Source organism: Megalops cyprinoides, chromosome 2 (genome assembly GCF_013368585.1).
Source record: "Megalops cyprinoides isolate fMegCyp1 chromosome 2, fMegCyp1.pri, whole genome shotgun sequence".
NCBI lineage: Eukaryota > Metazoa > Chordata > Actinopteri > Elopiformes > Megalopidae > Megalops > Megalops cyprinoides.
The window spans coordinates 59,373,398-59,396,112 of record NC_050584.1 but is presented as its reverse complement, the minus strand read 5'-3'; the positions used below and the strand labels follow the sequence as shown (position 1 = coordinate 59,396,112).

Sequence of the window (22,715 nt, the reverse complement as noted above, 5' to 3'; positions counted from 1 at the left end):
CACAGTCATCTAGTGCAAATTCACCATTCACAGGGTACTATTAAAATTGCACCATTTCATAACAGTAGGGAAAAAATACATCTCAGGACAAGACATCAGCATGTTTTTTGCAATGCTAACCTAATTGATCAAGAATATCGACCTTCCAGCATCCAACACATATCACTTCAAGACATTACGTATTTAAATACATTTTAAAAATATATATGTTATTAACAAACTGAATATACACCTTGGTCAAACTGAAAACTGAAAAACTATGGGCCCCTTGCAAATGACGATTAAGATATTTTCTTATAATTTCCAGGAATATGTTACATATAGCCTATGCGTGACAGTCAGCCTGTCTTATCATAATAACGGTAAGATAAACTAGTTGCTAACGTGGCGTGAAAATTGATTCAAATTCAACACAAGTGAGTGACATGGGAAAGGCCACCTTTTCACTTGCACCTACACATCTTCACCACAAGGGGGAAGTCGTGTCCCATGAGAAAAAGAGCCGGTAAGCATGGAAGGCTGGCGGAGCTTCAACAACGAGCAACGGCAACGCACAACTACTGTAAATTATACAAAAGACGAAAGTTTCTTCAAACGCAGGCTAAACATCATTACTTAAATACATCTCTTATGACAACAGAGAGATGCTTCACCAGATTTACATATGGGAATAACTACTTATCTACGCCTGGGGGGTCAATTCACGTTTCAAACCCAACCTCTTTTCCCAAAATCTCAACTTCTCTCTTTGAACTCTCCTGTCAGGTGATGTTATCTTCATTCCCGAAAACAAAAACAGCACACAGTAGCCCTCAAACTGCATGAAAAACGTTTATCAAGTGTTTGCATATCCCCCTGTATTTTCCACTCTACGGTCCACGCACACAGGCTCCAATAAGCGCATTCCGCTTTCTCAGCCCCGCTAATTCAAATCTCCCCGATCCAGAGGAAAAGCCGACTTAGTCCTGGCTGCAAACAAGTTTTTAACGAGGGCAGACGTAGAGATGCCAACTTTCCAGTCTCTTTCTGAGAATAATCTTACAAATCACCCCGGCCTTCCAATATTATAAATAATACTACTAATAAAACTACCTTAGTGTAAACCTTCGAGTGCAGGTTAAATGGGAATGAATGGTCATTAAACGTCCATTAAAGTCCCAGTCTGAATTCTGGTGCCAGTTACAATCACCTAAAGACTGGACTGAGGCATATGGCGAATTACTCATCTGGTATGAAATCTACACAACACCACCTGCTCCGAATTTTCACCGTCACCACAACAACCCGCTAAGGCCACTTGAGAAGCAAATTTGGCGAAAAAATCGGATTCTTCGCGCTGCCTGGCACCGCGATAATGGTCATAACACGGCCTGCACATTGTAAAGTGCCCGATTACTTCCATGGACACTGACTGCATCATTAACCACAACACTTGACTGCACAATGACCGGGAAATAAGGGTAGCAGCTGACTGGTTTGTTTTCCCCGACAGGCTGTCTAACAGTGGGCAGATATGGGCGGGGAAAAAATAACGCGCTAAAACAAATAAAAATGAATCCCTTCTACAAAAATGAAACGAACGCTGCAGCTGAGCGACGCACCGGGGAAGAGCCCCGCTGTTTGCAGTGAAGGTGACTCTGAATGACAGCGGGACAGGTTGTAGCACAGCACCGTCACTCCGCAGAGAGACACGGTGACCGTGCAAGAGAACGGACTCCTCCTCGCCGGCCGAGAGGAGAAAGAATCGACAATGGGGATGGGGGTGTGACTGCAGACATGGCGGAGGAGGTCTGGGGCGTGGCGCTGGAGGTGCAATACTATATTTCGAGCACCATTTAGGGCACACAGATCCAAAGGCACTGACTCAAGAGGACGTGTCTATCCCGCTTTCTACCTCAAAACTAGCTGCAATATTGTTGCATATGCAGTTACAGTACGTCGCTGAAGGAGAAACACAAACACTCACAGAGCATTCTGTTTCTTATCCTGGTTCCCATAGAGACCAAGGCCAACCAGGAATTCTGTTACCAAAAGCACTTTACTGGCCAGCAGAGGGGAGATGGAGGAGTGTGCTGTAGGGCCTCCCCTCACAGAAACGCTAAAAACTCACTCCCCCTTAAACCCTATGGTTTTATCACAAAAGGACCGTATTCGGCGTGTGACCACTGGTAAACGTTCCCATCCCTTGCGTTTCTATTTCCCATCGATAGACTTGCGTGAACTCCCATCGGAGAGCACGAGAGGGCCAGACTGTTGCTGCACAATGATGAATACCAAGCGACAGCTCAATTACACTGCAGATTATCCTAATGTCATTCCGGCCAATTATCTGTCATTAAAATCAAGTCTTCGGTTTCCGTCGCGGCTCCTTGCAGCAAGAAAAAAAAAAAAAAAATAGCCGCCTTGTGCCGCATGAATTAAGGGCTTCCCGTAAACTCAGCCTGACTGGATGAGCACAATTAAACCTCCACGTTATACAAATACGGTTATGTAGCAGTGCCCTCCTCCAACCCTGCTCCTCCAACCCAACCCCCCCTCCAATCCTGTAGCACTGGCTGAATGGCAGCTGTATCTCACAGAGCGGCATTACTGAAATGTCACACTGCTCCCATTAACAGAGGGGTCGGCATTACACACATGGGACAAATGAGGTCACTGGACGTAGCGTGGTCACCTTCACCTGGAAGGTCTGGTGGGGTGCAGCAGGTTGCTGTCCCTCTGCACCTCTGTGGTGAACTCTGGAGTCTCAACTCCACCTCCTGAAGGTGACAGGGAGGGTCAGAGGGCACCCACACCTCCACCTGAAAGCCACACACAGGTTGACAGAGGTTTGCACGGGTAACTGCACTTTTGGTAACTTTCGCTAGTTTTGATATATCTTTCCATCAGGCCTACATGTGCTTCTACTGTCCTGACACAACACCCCCAAAAAGACTGGAAACAGCATGTTCAACAGTTGGTTATATGGTAAGAAGTGCCTATGTGAGGAAGATCTACATAAAGCGTGCTAATAAACTCAGATCCTGAAGAGGATTAGCTTCAGCTTTTCCAAGTGAAGCAGGAACACTTCATCTTTTGCAAGAAGAGGTTGTAGCGTATTGCTTTGTATACACGTAGCATAGCGCCTGTGCGGCTATTCAACTGTCCCATCAATCCCATCACACCTGCTGCTGCTCTACAATTCCAGTAATGACCCTGACTGGAGAACGGCCCTCTTAGGGCTCTTCTGTCTCAACACACCCAGCTGCTGATCGCCACAGCGACAGCGGCGTTTGTCCTCTGAAGAACGAACCGTCCCGTGAGCTAGGCAGGCGGAGGGAGCGTGGCTGTGATGTAGTGAACACTTCCGCACAATGGAGTCGCCTTAAGCTGAGCCTATCTGAGTTCCCCTCGCTACAGGGGCTTATGGTGAAACACGGTGAGGTAAAGCAGAAAAACAGCGTAGGAGAGAGAGAGAGGGAGACAGAGAGAGAGAGAGAGAGAGAGAGGGAGAGGGAGACAGAGAGAGAGAGAAGGAGAGAGAGAGAGAGAGAGAGCGAGAGAGAGAGAGAGAGAGAGAGAGAGAGAGAGAGAGAGAGAGAGAGAGAGAGAGAGAAAGAGATTACAGGTGTGTATCTAAACAGGACAGAAGAAGTATAGCAGCCTGAAACGTTAAACGTATAGGTGACAACACTGGCGGGAGACTAGACAGTGCTGATCTCCAGGCCTGGTCCTTTAAAGTCCCACGCTGCTCTGCTCTCAGCCCAGCCTGTGACCCCGTGCCCTCTCCTGTCTGTCATCACAGGCATCCCAGTCTAAATTCAGCACGGGGCACCTCCCTGCTCCTGACACAGGTCCTGACAGAATGCAGACAGATGCATGGGGCTGGGTGCTATGGGCGGAGCCGCGTGTCAGGGGGCGGGGACCTGTGTTAAGATACTGCATGTAGCAAGCTGAGTGTGCTGCCAGTCATATGGAGGCATTCAGCAGCCAGTAAGAAGGCAGAGAGGGAAAGAAAACTTAGCTAGGAAACAGATGGTTGCAGGTTCAATTCCCACTTGAGGACACTGCTGTTGGACCTTTAAGAAAGGTACTTCAAATGAAGCGCTTAAGTAAATATCCAGCTGTATAAATGGACAGTGTGTCAAACATAAACTATGACAGTCACCCTGGATGAGGACATCTGATAAGGGCTGATGTAGCCCTCCCCCCCAGCCAGTTTAGTCCTGAAAACCAAACCCACAAGCAGCACCCAGTCACCCACCCAGTGCTTCCATTTCAGACAGGACAGGAATGGGTCCTGTATCACATGTACTGTATATGTATCACAGTCTCTTTGAGAGAGGGAGGAAGGTCCATCTACTCCACTGTGGCCTGAGTTTTTCTGCGAATCAAATGTGGGGTTCCTGGCAATTCCAGTCGAATTCCTCTCTGGAGGAATGCCACCCAGGCCAGATGGCAGGGGCGGTTGACCACAATGACGCACCTGGAAGAACACTGGCAGGCACTGGCCTCCCTCACCAGCTGGGACCTCATGGAAACTTCCATTTCCAAAGCAAGTGAAACTAACCCTCCTTCTTCAAGCACACAGTCCTAATACATCCTCGCTCTTTAGTCTGGAAGTGATTTGCACTACGTGGCCCTCTACGGTGGGCAGCAGTGTGGCATAGTGGTAAGGAACAGGGCTCATAACTGAAGGGTTGCTGGTTTGATTCCCAGCTTCGACACTGCTGTTGTACCCTTGAGCAACGTACTTAACCTTTAATTGCCCCAGTAAATATCCAGCTATATAAACGGATAACGTGTAAAACTCTAACCTGTGCAAGTTGCTCTGAATAAGAGCATCTGCTAAATGACAAAAGTGTAATGTATCAGCAGTTGCAGAAAAGTGGGGGCAGCAGTGTAGCATGGTGGTTAAGAAGCAGGACTCATAACCAAAAGGATACTGGTTCAATTCCCTACAGGGGCACTGCTGCTGTACCCTTGGGCAAATATCCAGTTGTACAAATGGATAACATTGTAAAAACCCATGATTGATGTATGTCACTCTGGATGAGAGCGTCTTCTAAATGCCAATAATGTAAATGTAATGAAAGGCAAAAACAGCCGTACTACTGAATCAGGAATTTGGGCAGCTTTAACAGTGGTCTCTGTCTTTCCCCACTATCTGGCCACTCCGCTAGATCCGCTAGATCCGGGAGGAGCACAAGCCTTGTGAAAAGCTTCTCTTGCATGGCTAAAGACTGCAAGCTGACCTCACCCCACACTTATTCCAGCCAGTCTCTCACCTCTTCCCGTTAATTCCGTCAAGTCTACAAGGAGCTCTGGGGGCCACGCAACACCCTCCGAAGAATTAAACTCTTAATCCCTGACAATAATCTAATCGACACTGTGGGGGCAAAACAGCTGCAAAGGCAGTCTTCAGCTTCCTCTCTGGATTTACTCTGAGTAAATCTCTGCAGTGGCAGAAACGCCCTACATGTTCTTGATTCCCCTGACCTACGCCCCTGTGCGGAGCACGGGTACCGAGCACTGGGACGGGGGCGGCAGATTACTAAAAACATTATTAAAGCCCTGTCCTGTAACTCTAAATCTGCTGGCTTGGAGAATCTCATCCAATTCAGATGGAGAGCAAGATCAGAGGAGGTTTTCATCAGTGCAATGGTACTGCGTAAACAAGAACACTTGAGTTGTATTACATTATTTTCATTTGGCAGACTCTCTTATCCAAAGCAACTTACATAGGTTACGATTCTTACATGCTATACATTTATACATACATTAATACAGCTGGATATTCTAGGTTAAGTACCTTGCCCAAGGGTACAACAGCACTGCCCCAGTGGGGAACTGAACTAGCAACCTTTTGGTTACAAGCACTGCTCCTTACCACTATGCCGCGCTGGTACCCAACTTTGCCAAGAACAGACAAATGAACAGTGTCTGCAGCACACGGCACACAAATTTGCAGACAAATTTCTAATGTGCAAAGAAATGTATTACGTTACATTACATTCACTTAGCAGACAGCCTTATCCAGAGCAACTTCCAGAACAAAAGAACAGAAGGGTATCCATTCAAGTTGAATGAGCAACAGTGTCAGACCAGGTTAACAACACTCTCAGACCAGTCAGTGTGAGCATAACACTATTCAATCCTTACCCCAAGCTCACTAGACAAGGGAAGCCAAGTATACTGCCATACATCAGTCACGAGATCACAGAATCCAAAACATATTGCAATACTACACATAAACAGCAGAAAGAGCCCCCGAGTGACCGTTCTTGGTGTCGCACCACCTGCGCCACAACATGCTGACCAAAACCCCGCTGCACTGACAACACAATCTGGGGCGCAGGCATCGAACCACAGCCACCCGGAGCAGCATCAGAGAGGACACAACGGGCTCGCATGAATGATGGAGCTGCTGTCAGCGTGCCAAAGGCATCGGCCACATTCAGAGGCTGCCACCGCGGCTTCACAGGACGCTAATGGCTTTTAAATGGGGATAGGAGCTTGCGCAGACAGTTAATGTCTCCCTTGGTGGGAACACACAATTAGATGTGCTAAACTTTTTTTTTTTTTTTTTTTTTTTGGTTATCCGTCAAACTAACATTTCACAAGCCTGAATTTTCCCTCTGAGAATATTCAGAGGGACGTGGAAATCAAAATTTATCCGCAGTGCACAGTCGTAACGCACAGCCTCTAATAAAACTTTATTTGAAATGTATTAATGTCAATCAATTAGTCGCTTGACAGTGCATGCTGCTAACATTAATTGATTTGCAGGGCCTGTCCTGAAGTTCTAAAGTAGACACTGCTCCTGCTTTCTGAATGACTTACTGTACGTTCGCTCTCCATCACTATAAAGAATTGGCTGGCTTGTTTGGCCGTTCCCACCATAAAGTAATCTGTTAGATGAAAGTGAAATTTAAGACACTGAGATCGATATCAATGGCATTTTAATTGCGCATTTATAAAAGCCTGATTAATTGGGCCTTAGCTGTAAAGTCTGAAGTCTAACAAAAGAGGCCTGGATGACTATATGGCAGGTAGAAAGAATAAGCAAAAAAATATTAAAAAAAAAAAAAAGCGAGGAAAAGAATCTGATGACTCGGCCGCATGTTTTAATACTGAATCATCGATACATCAGGTCCGGTGATCCTAATTACGGGGTGAGTCACAGAGGAGCAATGTCACAGCAAACTGACCGGCTGATCATAAGCCGGGTGGGAAGAACCGAGGTATTGTCCAACAGAGCGGAAACAAAACCCTTGATTGTGCAAATGTTCTTATGTACACATTGTGAAACGATTCCTAGAGTGAGCGGGGGAAAAAAACACACAGGTGCCTGGGCATGAAGCAAGGTGTGTTGTTGTGGCTAACATTGCTACTGTGATGTGCAGTAGGGTCTGCTGTGCTGTGGCTGCGTCAGGTTGCTCTACAAACCCGAACCAAACAAAGCTAACCAAAGTAACAAGTATTTCCGCTACTGGATCAGAGGCGGTGGTCGAACCCTGTGGCGTAGGGGTGTGGGGGGTGTGGACAGGGCCATTTTAGTGCTAATAAATGTGATAAGGCAGACAACAAACCTTGTTCGGTATTCCTGCATACAAGGTCACAGAGCGAGCATTTGGTGGATTTCACTGATGGAGCAGGGTCAGGTTCAGTAAATGATACGTGTGTTGGGATGAGGTGGGGAGTTTAAACTGAGCTGTGGGGGAGAGGAGGATGGATGGTGGAAGAGGGAGAGAGGACAGTGGAATGTGGGTAATTGAGAACAGAGAAATAGGAGAAACAGTGATGATCCGCAGACGGTGGCAATGCAATCATTATGCTCTTTTCGTTTCGGATCTTCCAGATAGGTTTCCAATGACACTGAGCAATGACACTCTCCTCCCTGAGTGTGAGTGGGACTTGTTCACCTTCTGTCCACTCTCCAGCTAATCCACCTAGCCACAAAGACACATGCTCACCTTCCCTACCTCACACCATGAGTATGTTACAGTCACCTGTTGGGGTTCAGGACTTCAGGACGCCTCTATTTACCCTTACCACACAATAAAAGATCAACACAATCTCCGTATGCAGAATATTACCCACAATTCCACACGAGAACAAAAAAAATCAAACATCTCTGAAGACCCACTTTGGAGAAGTTCAACTTCAGAGAGGAGACGGTCGGGGTTACTCAGGTTCAGGTTTTGACTGTTGCCAGCAGAATATGTTTGTTTAGATTTTTTCCCCCCCCTGCAAAAATGTAATCTTTCGGTGCTTTTAATCATCTCCTTTCCACTGCTCCAAGCATGAATTTGGATCAAGAGCGCTCGGCGCTTCCAGCTCCAGTCTAAAGCGCTGTCTGAAAGAGCCTTTCAGAGGAGCACAATGCAGAGAGAAAATAGAAGAAAAACGGCAGAATATTATATCTTAAAATAGGCCTATGTATCACTCTTTCGCCACATTAGACGCGCTCAGCTCTGAGGCCTTGGTCCTTTTTGTTGCTGGTATACAAAACACATTGCATGTTAGCTCAACCGTTTTGGCAGTCCTTGGTTTGCAAGGTAAATCATGTATGTGTTAAAATAAGGATTCATTCAGCCAGCACATGCACTTTCAGTAACGCATGTGGTGTTCTGAAAATCAGTGCAACCCACAGAGACACTGAAATCTTTCACGGAAAGCGTTCATGCATCAAAAACCACTATTTTCTATCCGCGGGACCAAAACAAAAATACCACTCAAACAGAGAAATGACAGCCTTTTTGTTTTGTCTTTGTCTTTGTCTTTCCTGGTGTGAAGTGCTCAACTCATGGTATTTTAATTGTGGCAAACAAGGTGCAAATGTCTGACTGTATGTACAAAGTTTACTCCTTGTGTAGTGTAAGAAATGACTGATAGCAGATTAGCTGCAATAGCATTGGACAGTTATCAAGAGCACAGCAGGATCTTAACAGACTCATTAGTTTAGTGGCACAACAGCTTGGAGCAGCTGTGAGAATGAGGTCAATCAGTCAAGTCCAATCACGTTTCTGTACCACACAGTGTAAGGACTGCTGGGCAGACAGGCATTGTGGGTAATCATTCACTCCCTCCTCTCTACTGTAGGAACCACCTAGCAGGAGCACCCTTGCAATTACAAAGATTGCCATTCAACACTCACAGAAAAACACACACACACACCCACAAACTAGATAAAATACCTGTACCCTGCTCACAGTTACAGCAAATCTTAATATTCCACATTGTCACTGATTCAAAGAGCAGATACACCGCTATCTCGGAGCAAACCGCATTCCGCACCACATTCTGCAAGAGCAGCCCACGTGACTCAGCCGTTATCGCAGTGAGAAATCACTCTGGACGGGGCGTGCTCTTTGGACAGCCTCCCGCCACCCCGCCCGACGGTGAGCCCCAGGCCGTTACTCACCCGGTCTTTGTCGTCCGCCACATCGCACAGTACGTCGTCAAGGTCCAGGATGCCGCCGTCGCCATGCTCCAAGCGGTGGACGTGTACCCAGTAGCCCTGGTCCTACGGGAGGAAGGAAAGAAGAATGAAAAACGCTGAAATCGAGGCACATCATTGTCACGGGACTGAGCACATCCCAGTACAGACACCACCTGGAGGGGGGTGGATTTGTTCCCCTCAACTCCAACGAAGCTGGAAGAAAGGAGAGCAGAAAAATGGTTTTTCTTTTTCTCCTCCCAGTATGCACCACAACAGCCTGCCTGCATAAGACCAGACTTTTTCTACCAACCCTCTTCTACCAAAAAGAGGAATGGAAGAACAGTCGTCGCCCAACCGAGTTCATCATAACAGCCTTCTTGCAAAAAAAAAAAAAAAAAAAAAAAAAAAAACAGACTTTTACCAACCTGCGCACACAAGTACAGTGAGAAAGCGGAGGAGAGAGAAGGCTGGCCAAACAGGTTCAGCACAACTGAGAGCGGAGTGTGGAAGCAGCCTCCTCGTTGCAAGAGGTGAACATTTCATTAGACTCTCAGTGGCAGAGTTTCATTTACCCTACAGCGCAAAATGATGTTTTATTATGCTCAAAGTAAGTGCCCAGACTGTTTCATATCAGCTCTGAAGCTAATGACATTCAGAACCTAATTAAATCACAAGCTTTTCCAGCCAAACTAGAATTTCTCTGCTTTGTTTTTGTTTTAACAATTAGCCAGCATAATTTCGGTCCCGGGGGTGGCTGTAATCATTAATGGCACAAGCCTTCCGTCTCTTCCGCACATGAAACAGACTTATAAGCATTTATCCTTGCAGTGAAAATGCAAAAAAATGTGAGCAATTCATTAGATGTGAACAGTAGCCACAAAAACTAATTTATCTGACGCCTTGTGCAGTAATATACAATGACATCATGCAGACAGAATGATTGAGCCAATCACAGGGCTCAGACATGCCAGCGAGGAGCCCTTTCAACAAGCTGAGCCTGCTTATATAAAAGCAATACTACCCTCTCCGATTTCACTGTACTTTCCTCACCCCACCAATACAATATTAACAATGGGCTTTAATTACAGACTTTAAAGAACGCACAACAAATGACAGGTCAACGTTAACATCAGCTGATTAACACCGCCTGCTGTTTTGCCAGTGTGGCGAGACTGACCAATTCCAGCACTTTGCTGTCTTTGTTCTGGGGCACCGGTCACTGGCTGTGCTCATGTGCTCACAATCAAAGGACGGCCTTTTGCTGGACACTGAAAAAAGTTTCCATCACCTCAAACGGATCACCGACAGAAATCCCTCCCACCACACACATACAAACACCCACAGATACCGTCTGACCTCCACCACCCCTCCTTAACGGCTCCCCCAAAACAGGCTGGGAGGCAGCTCTACCTCCATTCCGATAAGAAACAGGGGTGAGTAAATGGGAAAGAGAGACGTATCAATCACTGGGACACTGGAGAGAGAGAGAGAGAGAGAGAGAGAGAGAGAGAGAGAGAGAGAGAGACATAGAGAGAGAGAGAGAGAGAGAAAGAGACACAGAGAGAGAGAGAGAGAGAGAGAGAGAGAGAGACATAGAGAGAGAGAGAGAGAGAGAGACATAGAGAGAGAGAGAGAGAGAGAGAGAGATAGATAGAGAGAGAGAGAGAGAGACATAGAGAGAGAGAGAAAGAGAGAGAGACAGAGAGAGACAGAGAGAGATAGAGTGAGAGAGAGAGAGAGAGAGAGAGAGAGAGAGAGAGAGCTGCCTGCAATGCCACTGCTACATGGGAAAGGACAGTGGATGGAGAGGACCATTTCCTGTCAGAGTCCTATGCGCAGGTACACCTACGCATGCACGTCTCTGCACCGTTGAGACACACATTTTACGTTTACACATGAACACATATGTAGCCAGTAAAGTACTTACACACTGAACATCCAAAGGCATCTAACAGCATTTATACTGTATGTTGTTTTTAAAGGAAACTGCACCCACTCGCCTCCCTGACTAATGAGGTGATGCACTGTTTACTCAACAAAGTCACTCAAGTGTATTTCAGCAAGCCACCAATGACCACTGAATTTAACCTTACTGCTGACTATAAACCCTTAAAGCAAGTCTGCTTGCATTTCTTCATTTCTTTTTAAACATAAATGTGTAAAGGTGCTGATTACCTTTTGATGCTCAGCGGGGATGTTTCATGTTCAGTTTACTTAGGGTTTATGGCTACTTACGATGAAGAGATTCTCCAGCGCCTTTGAAGCAATTAGTGATGAAAATGCTCCAGGCTCTCTTAAATCTGAAATGGCCTCCTGTACTAATTTGACACTACAACCGACAAGGCAAAGGATTTGCCTCGTGGGTGTGTTATTAGGATATCTGTGAGTGTTAGCGGGATATCTGAACTTCTCAGAAAACTAGTTTGAGTGGGATAAAGCCCTGCAAATCGGGAACACAGGAACACAGACTGAGGCTCGGATTAGGTCAAAGCACCCGAGCGCTGATGAGAAACGACAACCCCTGGTACCTCGGGGGTCTCGTTTTCTGCGCCTGACAGCTGAGGGTTTGAGTCCCAAGATGAGAGTTTCCATCAGCTTTGGGCTTGTAATCGCAACGTATGTAGGTCAAGGCCTGTTTGACCAAAACCCTCCTCCGGAATCTGCTCAGGATAATTTGTTTCCTCTGTGATGTCTGACATTGGAGGGACTGCCTGCAGAGGTTTTCTGATTCGCTCTGCATGCGGTACAAGAAAGCTGAAAGCTTTCATCAGGCACGGAGTGGAGCTGGTTCCCCCACGACCCACTTTCCTGCTGGCGAAATAAGGGCCGACAGTAAAAAGTCTGACCGCCACACCAACAAGTGTGTTTCTGTTAAACTTGGGGTTCACTGAAAGGCTTCCAGCTTCAACCCATCCTATTCCTTCACTCCTGCATAAAGACATCTTAAAATATCAGTGTCTCCCCAACAGCCACCCCAAAAACCTCAACCAGCCCCTCCCAGACCTGTTTTTCACTCCACCTGGCACACTCTTATATTATCATAGGCAAGGAGGGATAGATCTGAGGTAATGAGTGACGCATCATTCACCAGCCCTCAAAGACAGGCCACCGGGGAAGGCTGGGATCACCAGGACATCAAACATTCATGTGAACTAAAACGGCGTCTAATTTTTCCTCCTGAAATTTTCATAGGGTCAAAACTCAACGCCTTAATCTCTCCGTTTTCATTTCTCCCACCCCACCACCTGATGTCATGCGCAGGTACCTCACCGGGCTTAAGAGGGGAATCTCATCCCCGTGGCGATGTCGAAAGGAGGTAATTTGGGTCGAGCTTTAATCGGGAACGACAAAGCCGCCCTGGGGTTCGTTACGCCAGTTGCACCGCGACCGCAAAAACAGCACGCACCGGTGAGCCGAACACGACGCTCCCTCTCACGCAGGTTTTCCACCTTCCCGCCGCACACGCCCCCCCACCCCCCCACCCCCTCCGGTGGCCTTATCAGCGAGGCACACCAGGTCCGGAAACGGACGGCGAAGCAGGTCAAGGATGAAGGCAAACACTGCAGTTTATTTAACTCCTCCGCTCCGCCCGGGGTTCCTCCGGGTGATTCGCCGCATTTTAAACACACCGCTGCCCGATTCTGTCGTTCCGCATGCTTTCCCCTCCGCTCGCGCATCGTTAAGCAACGCCAGACCCCGCCGGGAATTAAAACTCCTTCCTTCTGGCCCGTGTTATGTTGCGTTTTATAACTCTTTCATGACTAGTACAGGTAAACCAGACCTGCCACTACTAACCACCAAGGCTGCCCAAATATACTCCTATAACATTCACATTGTCATTACCTTATATCATTTGTACAGGGCTTCCAGTAATGAAGGAACAATGCTCATTTCCGTGTCATCATTTAATGGTTACTCTTTTACTGGAAGCCATTTATCCATACTTCTGTGATTAGAGTCTCAGATATGAGTCACTTGTCCCTGCCCAGATAAGACTGAAAATGAATATTTTCTTTTCTGTTTAAATCCACCAAATTCCACCATTTATATTCAACATTGCACAAGACCCTTGACAAATAGATGAAAAATGAATAAATAAATCTGACTCTCCTAAAACATAACCACAGAAAAAAAAACACTGGAAATAGTTCTACAGCATTCTTTCTATTCAGAATCAGTAGATTACATTTGTTTAGCAGATGCTCTTATCCAGAGCGATTCCCATATCTTACATTTTCACATGTCAGCCATTTACACCGATGACTATATACAGAGGCATGCTGGGGTAACCACATTGCCCAGGGGTACAGCCATGCCCCACCTGTGAATGGAACTGGCAGCGTTTTTTTAGGCTGCCAGCCCTGCTCCTGCCCACTACCCCACACTGGCTGCCCGAGTAGACAGAGAGGTTTCGTGAGACAAAGACAGCACTTGTTACTCCGGGCTCTGCTCAAGGACAAAGATCTGAGAGCATATTTAACTCAATGTGGATTTAGCTGCAAAGACGAGACGCTCTTTACCCGCACAGAAACAGACAATGAGAGAGCTTGGATGGCGCGGAGCAGCTGTGGATGTGGGGTGAGAACGTACAGGGAACGTAAAAACTACCCTCAGAGAGCCTTTAAGGACTCTTTAAGGACAGCCTGCACTTGCTTGTTGCTTGTACCTGTGTGCTCCTGCGATGTGGGGGAAAAAAAACAAAACAAATCACAAGGAATTCAAATCAGACTTTTTAAGACTGACACTTTTTTGGAGCATGAATTGTACATGCAAAGAAGAAGGGTGCTGGAGGTATTCTGAGGCCACAGGGGCATTACAAGTAACAGCACATGCAGTTGGCAGGTTCTTTGCTAACTATACACAAGCAAGCAACAGCTTTCAATTTGCTGTCAGCAAATCACAGAAAGGACCAGGGCTAAAAATCAAGGGGCATGGATAATCCTCCGGGGAAGAGAGCACGGACAACGATTAGACTAAAAATCATATCACGCCATAATCTCTCAAGACAGCAAGCAGAATAATTATTTACAAAGTTTCACGTCCAATAATGTAAACCACGTCCTCCTCTCCTGCATAATTCAAACATGAGTGAACTGACCCCTTTTTCCAGCTGAGAGCAGTTGGTAGCAATCAGGGCATGTCCTCCTTTTCCCCAGTGGGACATGAAATATTAAAGATGGTTGATCTCTGCATCGTGTTCTTTTGTGACCTGCCCCCTAGGGGGCAGCAGCTGGCCCCCATCCCCTCTGCCACAACCCAGCGGTTGCACAGCAGTGAAAGATTTGCACTCGTAATCCAAGGGTTGCAGGTTCAATTCCCAGGGGAGAAGCTGCTGTTGCAGCTTAAGCTGAACTGCTTCAGTAAACATTCGGAGAGCTAAAAGGTAAATATGTAAAAAATGTAAGCAACCTGCATATCATATTCGGCTGATGCATAAAGGCGTCTGATAAGCACATAAACGATATTGTTATTGTTGAAGGACACAGGAATGTATGAAATACAACTGTTTAAAGGGAGGAAGGAGATGAGGGGAGTCACTGCGTGTTGAAGGATACGGTATGTGACCAGTTTATCAAAATGATCTGGCACTGTGCTGACATACGATGACTGGTGTTTGCATGCAGACATAGCTCTTGACCAAATACTTTTCCTTCCTGTTAAAAATAAGGTATTCAAATGACCTGGTGAATCAAATGAATCAAAGAAAAGCAAATAGCGATGCTTGGCAGCTGCCCCCCCCCCCCCCCCCCCCCCAACCCTAACCTTAACCCTAACCCTAACCCCCCACCCCTTAGACATCCAATTCACATTCTCTGTCCATCCTGGCCCCTGTGTGGTGGAATGAGCTTCCCACTGCGGTCAGGGCTGCAAAATCGCTAGCCACATTCAGTCACCGAGTGCAGACCTCTTCAGACTGTACCTCATTTACCCTCCCCTGGTGAGATCTCTAGTTCCCTATTTATGTATTTTTTTTTAATTTGAGGTAGATATGCTGCTTTGGTTTGTGGTAAATCTGTTTTTGTAATGTTGCAGTCATTGTGCAAAACATGAGGTTATTTGCGTAAACATAATAATGGAGCTACTGAGTTTCACTTTCGTGTCGATCTTTGTACACACTCGTGATCCTGGTACTGTGTTGGGCACTAACATGTTTGAATATGCCTAACTGTGTCTTTGTTTGTGCAACATTTCATGCGTTTTTTTTTTTTTAATTACTCTTTGTCCTAGCACTTTGGAAATCGTTCTGGAAATGAACGTCTGCTAAATGACAAGATGTAAATGTATGTAAATGATTTGTCTTCCAGGAAATTCACCTTCTGAAGAAAGGGATATTTAAACTGGACAAGCACTGGAACCAACAGGTGACAAGTTCACTAGAGACCGCTGCAGCACCTAACTAATAGAAAGACCACTTTTGCACTGTAGGCAAAAGCTTTACAACTTAAACAAGGCAAGGAAGTTGGCCATGCCTAAAAAGCTTAATAAAGTACTGTATTCACACAACAATATCCAAAGTAATCGGTGAAAATATGTCACACAGGCTTTCCCTTCAAGAGAAACGAGAGGCTGGAAAGTCTATACTGGCCATTTTAAGCTAAGCTGCGATGGATGTTTCTACCTCCACGCACACTCCAGGAAACAGACTACTCTGTTATTAAACAGGAATATGCCTTCCTGTCAGAGAGAGGAAAAAAAAAAAAAAAAAAAAAAACTTCCCGTCTTTTTTTTTTTTTTTTTTTAAAGCTTTTGGGGATAATCAGGAGGCCCTTCGTCTGACACAAACGGCAATGAGACAGCACCGTTGGACCCTGTAGTAAAGGTTTCTTCTGTGCTGAGGATCACGGCGCCTAAGCCGGGACCACCCATATTACAAACAGATGAGAAACCTCTGCAATAACACACGTGTGTGCGCTGCGCAATCGCTGCCAAACGGCCAGAGAGGCAGCTGGGAAACAACAATTTCATAGCACACAATGTGCACTCTTTTTAGACCAGACAACTGTACGCCGGGGGCGATGAGCAGTGTAGCACAGCTGGGAGCAGGGCTTGTAACCAAGAGGTTGCCGGTTTGACTCCCCACTGGGGCACTGCTGTTGTACCCATAGGCAAGGTACGTAACCCACAACTGCCTCAGTAAAAATGGATAACATGTTAAAAACTGTAACCTGTGTAAGTCAGTCTGGATAAGAATGTTTGTTAAATGACGATAATGTAATGTACTGTAATAGTGTTGTAAACGCTGGGAATGTACCACACAGAGGCAGAGAGAAGCTCACTGAGGCCCAAGCCTGAACAACCAGCACCGTGAAGGTGGTGCAAGCCTTCCCAGCCCCGCTGCAAGGTAATGCAGGGCTCAGCTTCATATCCTTAGTTTACCTGGCTCGAGGCACACCGCTCACCAGAGCAGAGTGTGGTTAGCGTTAGCGCTGCAGAGGGCCCTGTGTGTGTGTGTGTGTGTTTATAGCTGGAGCACTGCGAGGGCCAGGAGCTAGGCTGGGAGAGCTCCTCATTAACTGGGCTTGCTCTTAATGTGCTATAATTGCCCGATAGCTTTTTTTCCGCTGGAGCTCATCCAGAGCTGCTACCCCCCCCCAGCTCCTGCTTGAAGCCAACACCACCTTTAAACTAAACAGTGACTCATGTTCTGCAAGTAGCAACCCGGCGTTGCCTCTGCACGGCCGATCTGTGCGGCGCGCGGGATACACGAGGACATCGCTGCGCTTTTCAGAGCAGGAGCCAGGTTGTCATCCCCTTGTGACTGTTTGAGAACCTGATTTCGGCACTTTCACACGACTGCGCTTTCCAAAATGTGAGTGCGCTGCGGTCCTGCTTTGAAGACTGAGATGCGTTTCCATCAGCGTAAGGGACTTTTTTTTCCTTTAGCTTTTTTTTTTTTTACACATAGAAAGGGTACAATTTCACACAAAGCCATAAAAATGATGATTAAACACTTCTAAGCTACTTAATTACCTCAAAGGGACTAGGACATTTCTCCGAAAGAAATTGCCAGCAGTTTACCCAACAGTTAGCCTTTGACATGCACATCTGGCCGAGGCCTGAGATCAATTCAAAGTTGTCTGGAAAGAGTCAGTAAAGAGCCATTAGCGTTTCAAATGTACTGCAGAGCAAACCTAGGTGTGCTTTAACGACCCAGTTTGCTGAACCTCCGTCCTCCACACCTGACTGCTTCCGTGGCATGCAAGAGGGGCCGTGACCCAGCGTCCCTCTGGGGTTCTTACCCCGATTCAGACACGACAACCTTGTAAGACGCATCATTTCCGCGATGACAGACGACCTCCGCAGGTTTCTCTTGTCAGATCGGACACAAGATCTCAGCGGCCCCGCGAACAATGCGCTTCTTGAATTAATGAACCCAAGTACGTTCCTGCAAGTCGCCCGGCGGTCGAAGACGAGACGTGACACAACGAGACAATTCATGGCTTCACAATGCGTTCACACAGAGAGAGAGAGAGATATGACTTTTAGGAAGAGTGTGTCATCTGCCGGTTTAGGCGCTGCCAGCGGGACGGTAGGAGACAGACGCAATGAACAGAAACGGCAGGCGGCCTGGAAAAACAAAACAATAATGGGGCTGACAAGAGACCCTGTGTGTCTCTCAGATATTTTCTGAGTGATAGCGAGCCTCACTGCGTTATCAGGGCACAGGGCGAGCGCTTCACTGCTTGCACGAGTGGCCTGGCAAGTATTCTTGAGAATTTCGAAATGGTCAGTGAGAACAATAAGACACTGAACACGCAGCGCTTAGCCGGGCAGTTCTGTAAACCAGCCCCAAACAAGAGCTGCTCAGTGCACAAACAGCGTGCTATCAGTGATCAATTGGATTAGAAAAGCTATGGTCTGTTAAGAGGAGGAATGCCAGACAGGATATCGCTGTTGATGTCAGTCACACACTCCCAGTGGTGACTATGAGTAAGCTGTGCTAATGCTATGTGAACGCTGTGCTACGCTAATAAAGGTGTATTGCTGGGTGAATAGACAGAAGCCCATGAAGTTGATATTTATCAGCTGCAGAAGCAAGGACAGACACCGTGATGGATAACATTGGCATTGTGACTCAGAGGGTTACCTGGGCAGCAGTGTAGTATAGTGATAAACAGCAGGGCTCACAACAGAAAGGTTGATGGTTCAATTCCCCATCAGGACACTGTCACACTGTCATTGTACCCTTGGACAAGGTACTTAACCAAGAATTGCCTCAGTAAATACCCAGCTGAATGGGTTAGGGTTAGGGTTAGGGTCGGATATGAAGAACATGTAAAAATTGTAACCTACGTAAGTCGCTCTGGATAAGACCGTCCGCTGTGCAGAGCTGTTATATGTCCATATTCAGTCTGCCAGATAGTATGGACACTGTCTCTCTCACAATGAAACTGGTATGCTTGCTTTCCTTTCCGGCAAGCTCTAAGCAATGTTTTGAATATGGGTTCACACCTAGCAATACCAATAGATGACAGGCGTGCTGGGACAAGCCTGCCGCCTGTTAAAGAGTCACAGGAGCCGCACACATTCGACTCAAGGCCTCTGCAAAAAAAAAAACGTTCAGCTCATCCAAGACTGTGCAAGAGAGGGGAAAAAAACAGCAACAAAAACACTATTTATGTAGGTCTTCAGAGAGACAGAGGGCTTCAGCCGTCATGTTGGCATGTTCAGGCCCTTCTCAGTGTCCACTGCAGAGATGTGAGGGAATAACAGGGTCTGGGCTGCAGAACGGGGGCTGCTTTCTCACCAGTGTGACTGCTGCCTTTCCTGTGATGCATTATCATGCATTATTTAATTATAATTAGAAAGTACTGTGTCCTCAGACAGACCTTGCTCTCAGCTGAGAACTCCTGTCTCATTGTGGAACTGCACACATCCTGTCCCCGCGCTGTCGCTAAATACTTACTGTATGCACTTTTGTACGTCGCTTTGGATAAAAGCGTCTGCTAAATAAATAAATGTAAATGTGAATGTAAATCTCCAGTGTTTCCTCTCTGCCATAATCCCCCCTGTTTACACTGTCCCTCTCTCTTTCTCTCTCTCCATCTCACTGCCTCTCTCTCATTCCCTGCCTCTACTGTTCTCCCTTTCATGTTATCTGTTATGTTCACCCCCCCCCCTCTCTCATTCACCCCCTCCTCTAAATTCACTCAATCCCAGCATTCAATGGGGCACCTCCCTCACCTGCCTGGTCTGTTTCTCACTGCCCAATATGAAAATCCATAAAGTCTCCCTGAAGATTAGACATGTATTCACACAAGAACAGTTTTCCTTTCCTTGACCTTCTGTATCTGCTTCATTACAGGGAAGCATCTCTATCAACTGGCTACACACTACAGGTACAGCCCCACCCAGATAAAGAGATTCCTATTCCATCTACCACAAAAAAAAACCCTGAAATATGTCACCGTATCAGTGCATGGACATAATGCAGGCTATGAAGCCGTGCCAGTGCTCTAAATGCAAATGAATGTGGGGCTGCTTCAGCCAGAATATGAGCAACACAAACACATCTGCAGAGCTGTGTCAACAGAATTAACCACAGCAAGAGGCAGTCGATTCCCCTCACCACAAGCACTGGTCTACATGGCCGCATCAGTGAGCTTGCGGAGTGGACGTTCAGGCAGGTTAGTGCAGCAGAACCTTGAAATCCAGCCATTATTCATATTGGGAGGGGGGGGGGCACTGGGGGGGGGGGGGGACTGTGTGAAGACTCACCATTGGCTGTGAGGTACTAAACATGAGGCTTCATGCAGAGTGCTTTTATTCAGCCATGTTCACAGGTAAACATCCCACGGCAATGCTGTGTCGACCTGCCACATCATGCAGTGTCTGGCTCTTTACCCTGTGGAAACTGCAGAATAAGGAGCTCTGTCCTGCACGATCCAACAAAGAGCGCCGCTATCACCCACACCCTGCATTATTGATTGGTAGCCCGATCTGAACAGCTCGGAGCAGCAACCGCTGAGATGGAAGCAGCTTGCAATCAGGAGAAACACCTTGGCAGCGATGTCAGAGATGTACTGTACATTTTACATGGTCTGCAAGGAGGGCGAAGAGGACGCAATGAATGGGCTCAAGGAAGTAGGGGGATTTTGAGGCTGTGGGATCAAAATCTCAGAAAGTCCAAGTTCCCACTATGGCCACTCAGGGGTAACTACTGAAAGAGAAACAGAAAGAGGCATGCTCAGGGCATTACTATGGATGGCAGGTAGGGGGAGCCCCTGAGCCAGCTGGGCAGCCCTGCCTTGGGGGAATACTTGCGCTCCCACTGAAAGAGGGGTTCTGGGGGGGACAGGGAGACGGAAATGAAAATTAGCTCTGCACCAAAATTGCAAGGCACAGAAAAAAAGCAAAGCAGATAAAACGGTGAGGTCAGCCATAGCTCTCCGGCTCCCAAATTCAATCCACATTTCCACCGCGAGACTCTCGCCAGACCAGCCTCTCAGACATTAAATTATTATCTCACAGCCTCGCATTTATACATGACGCGCAAGCCCAAATCTGAGGCCCCGTTCCCTCCACCTTAGCGTCCGGAGGCCAACGCGGTGAGGGAGTCTGAAAATAGCGAAAGACTTGCTTTGTTTTTTCCCCAACAAAGCCATGCATGTCTAAAGTGCCCATTTAAAACCACTTTGTCTGACCAGCATTTGTTGACAAGGTGAATTAAGCCACTGCAATCCAGCAGCATTTCTTTTAAACCAGTGCCCAAACCCAATGACCCCCTACATCCACGCTTCCATGACTGTAATTCTGTCATTTATCGGCCGGCATCTACTAATGTCTCCCACTTGGGCTCGTGTCAGTTCTGAAATGGTCTCTTCAAGCGTGCAACTCTTTCGTCAGCAACACTCAAAGAGGGCGCGAAGGAGGTGAGGCGGTCCATGACGACGTGTTCAAATCACACCAACCAATCCCACAAAGTGCTTTGCTAACGACACATAATTAAATACACTACAGCACTGATTGCAGGGGTATTTTCTAGACCTTAGACTCAAGTTAAGCAAAGGGAAAAGAAAAGTGGCTTAAGTGAAAGATAAGTGGTTCTGTAGCCATGCAGCGAAGCAGGCCTTGAGGCAGCCATTGTTGTGTGAAATAGCTCAGCTGCATACAGAGACCGCGCGCTGTTGGCTTTGAGCTGGAAAAGGAGAGCTCCGTGCCCACAGCTGAAGAATGCGGACGGAGCGAACCGCAGCTGTGAGGGCTGGTAAATCATTCCCCAAAATCAACACATGCACAAGGTCCCCCCGCCCCTCCCCAAATTCCTCAACGCCTCCCCCACGACAAGAGGGACACGTCCCGCTCCAGCCCCCACCACTCCTCCAGCGGCAAAGGGTTTAGTCTCCCAGCCAGAATGTCATGGGCTCCAATCCCAGGAAGAGAGGTCTTGCTGCTGTAACTCCTGTACAAGGTACTTAGGCCGAGTGACTGAGTAGATCTTCCCTGCTGTACAAATGGATGATATGTAAAAGGAACTGGCTCTCCTGATAGTGACCCTGTTCCCCTGACCACACTCCCATACCTGTACCTTAGTGAGGGGAGGATCAGTGATTCTTGGAAGGATTTATCATGAGCAGCTCCACCACCTCTCCCTGCGGGGCTATAGCATACCTCCCTGACATTCACACAGTAGCTGTGAGCCTTCTTGGAATGGGTCAAACTGCTCCCTCGTTTGCTATACCAATCCCCCCAACCAATGCACACACACACAGACACACAGACACACAAACACACAGAGACACACATACATACACACACAGACACACAGACACAGACACACACACACACACACACACAGAGACACACACAGAGACACACACAGAGACACACACACACACACACAGACACGCAGACACACACACCAGTTGGGCCATTAAGAGAGAATGCCACATTTGTCAGCCTCAGGGAGCGGGGCAGGACTCCGCTGACTTCCTGCACAGCAAAACCTCAGAGGCCAGCACCAGGAACGGCTCGCTCGGCGCTGCCAGAGAGCGGAAACAGGCAAAGCTCAGAGCTCAGCCTCCCTCTGTCTCTCTCTCACTCTCCCTCCCTCTCGTTCTCCTCTCCCACAGGTAACAGGGCCGAGGAGAAATGCTGTGGAACTCTGCTCTGGAACAGCACCAGACCTGGATACACACACAGCCTTCACAGCGGCAGAGACTGCCAACTTCCCTACTAGCACGACATACATTTGTGAATCCTACATACGTGCATTTTGAATAATCCGATAAATGAACGGCCCCCCAAAGTTCAGCTATCAAAGCAATGAAGCCTCACATATTTCAGTCCC

The 22,715-nt window shown here is 47.2% G+C and overlaps 1 protein-coding gene across 1 annotated transcript in view; it reads right to left on the bottom strand.

Moving 5' to 3' along the window:
• LOC118771410 (partitioning defective 3 homolog) overlaps nt 1–22,715 on the bottom strand; it is a 357,648-nt gene that overhangs the window by 300,202 nt on the left and 34,731 nt on the right. Inside the window, exon 2 of the mRNA XM_036519397.1 lies at nt 9,407–9,508. Within this exon, the coding sequence (XP_036375290.1) occupies nt 9,407–9,508 (102 nt within the window). The remainder of the gene's footprint in view (nt 1–9,406; nt 9,509–22,715) is intronic.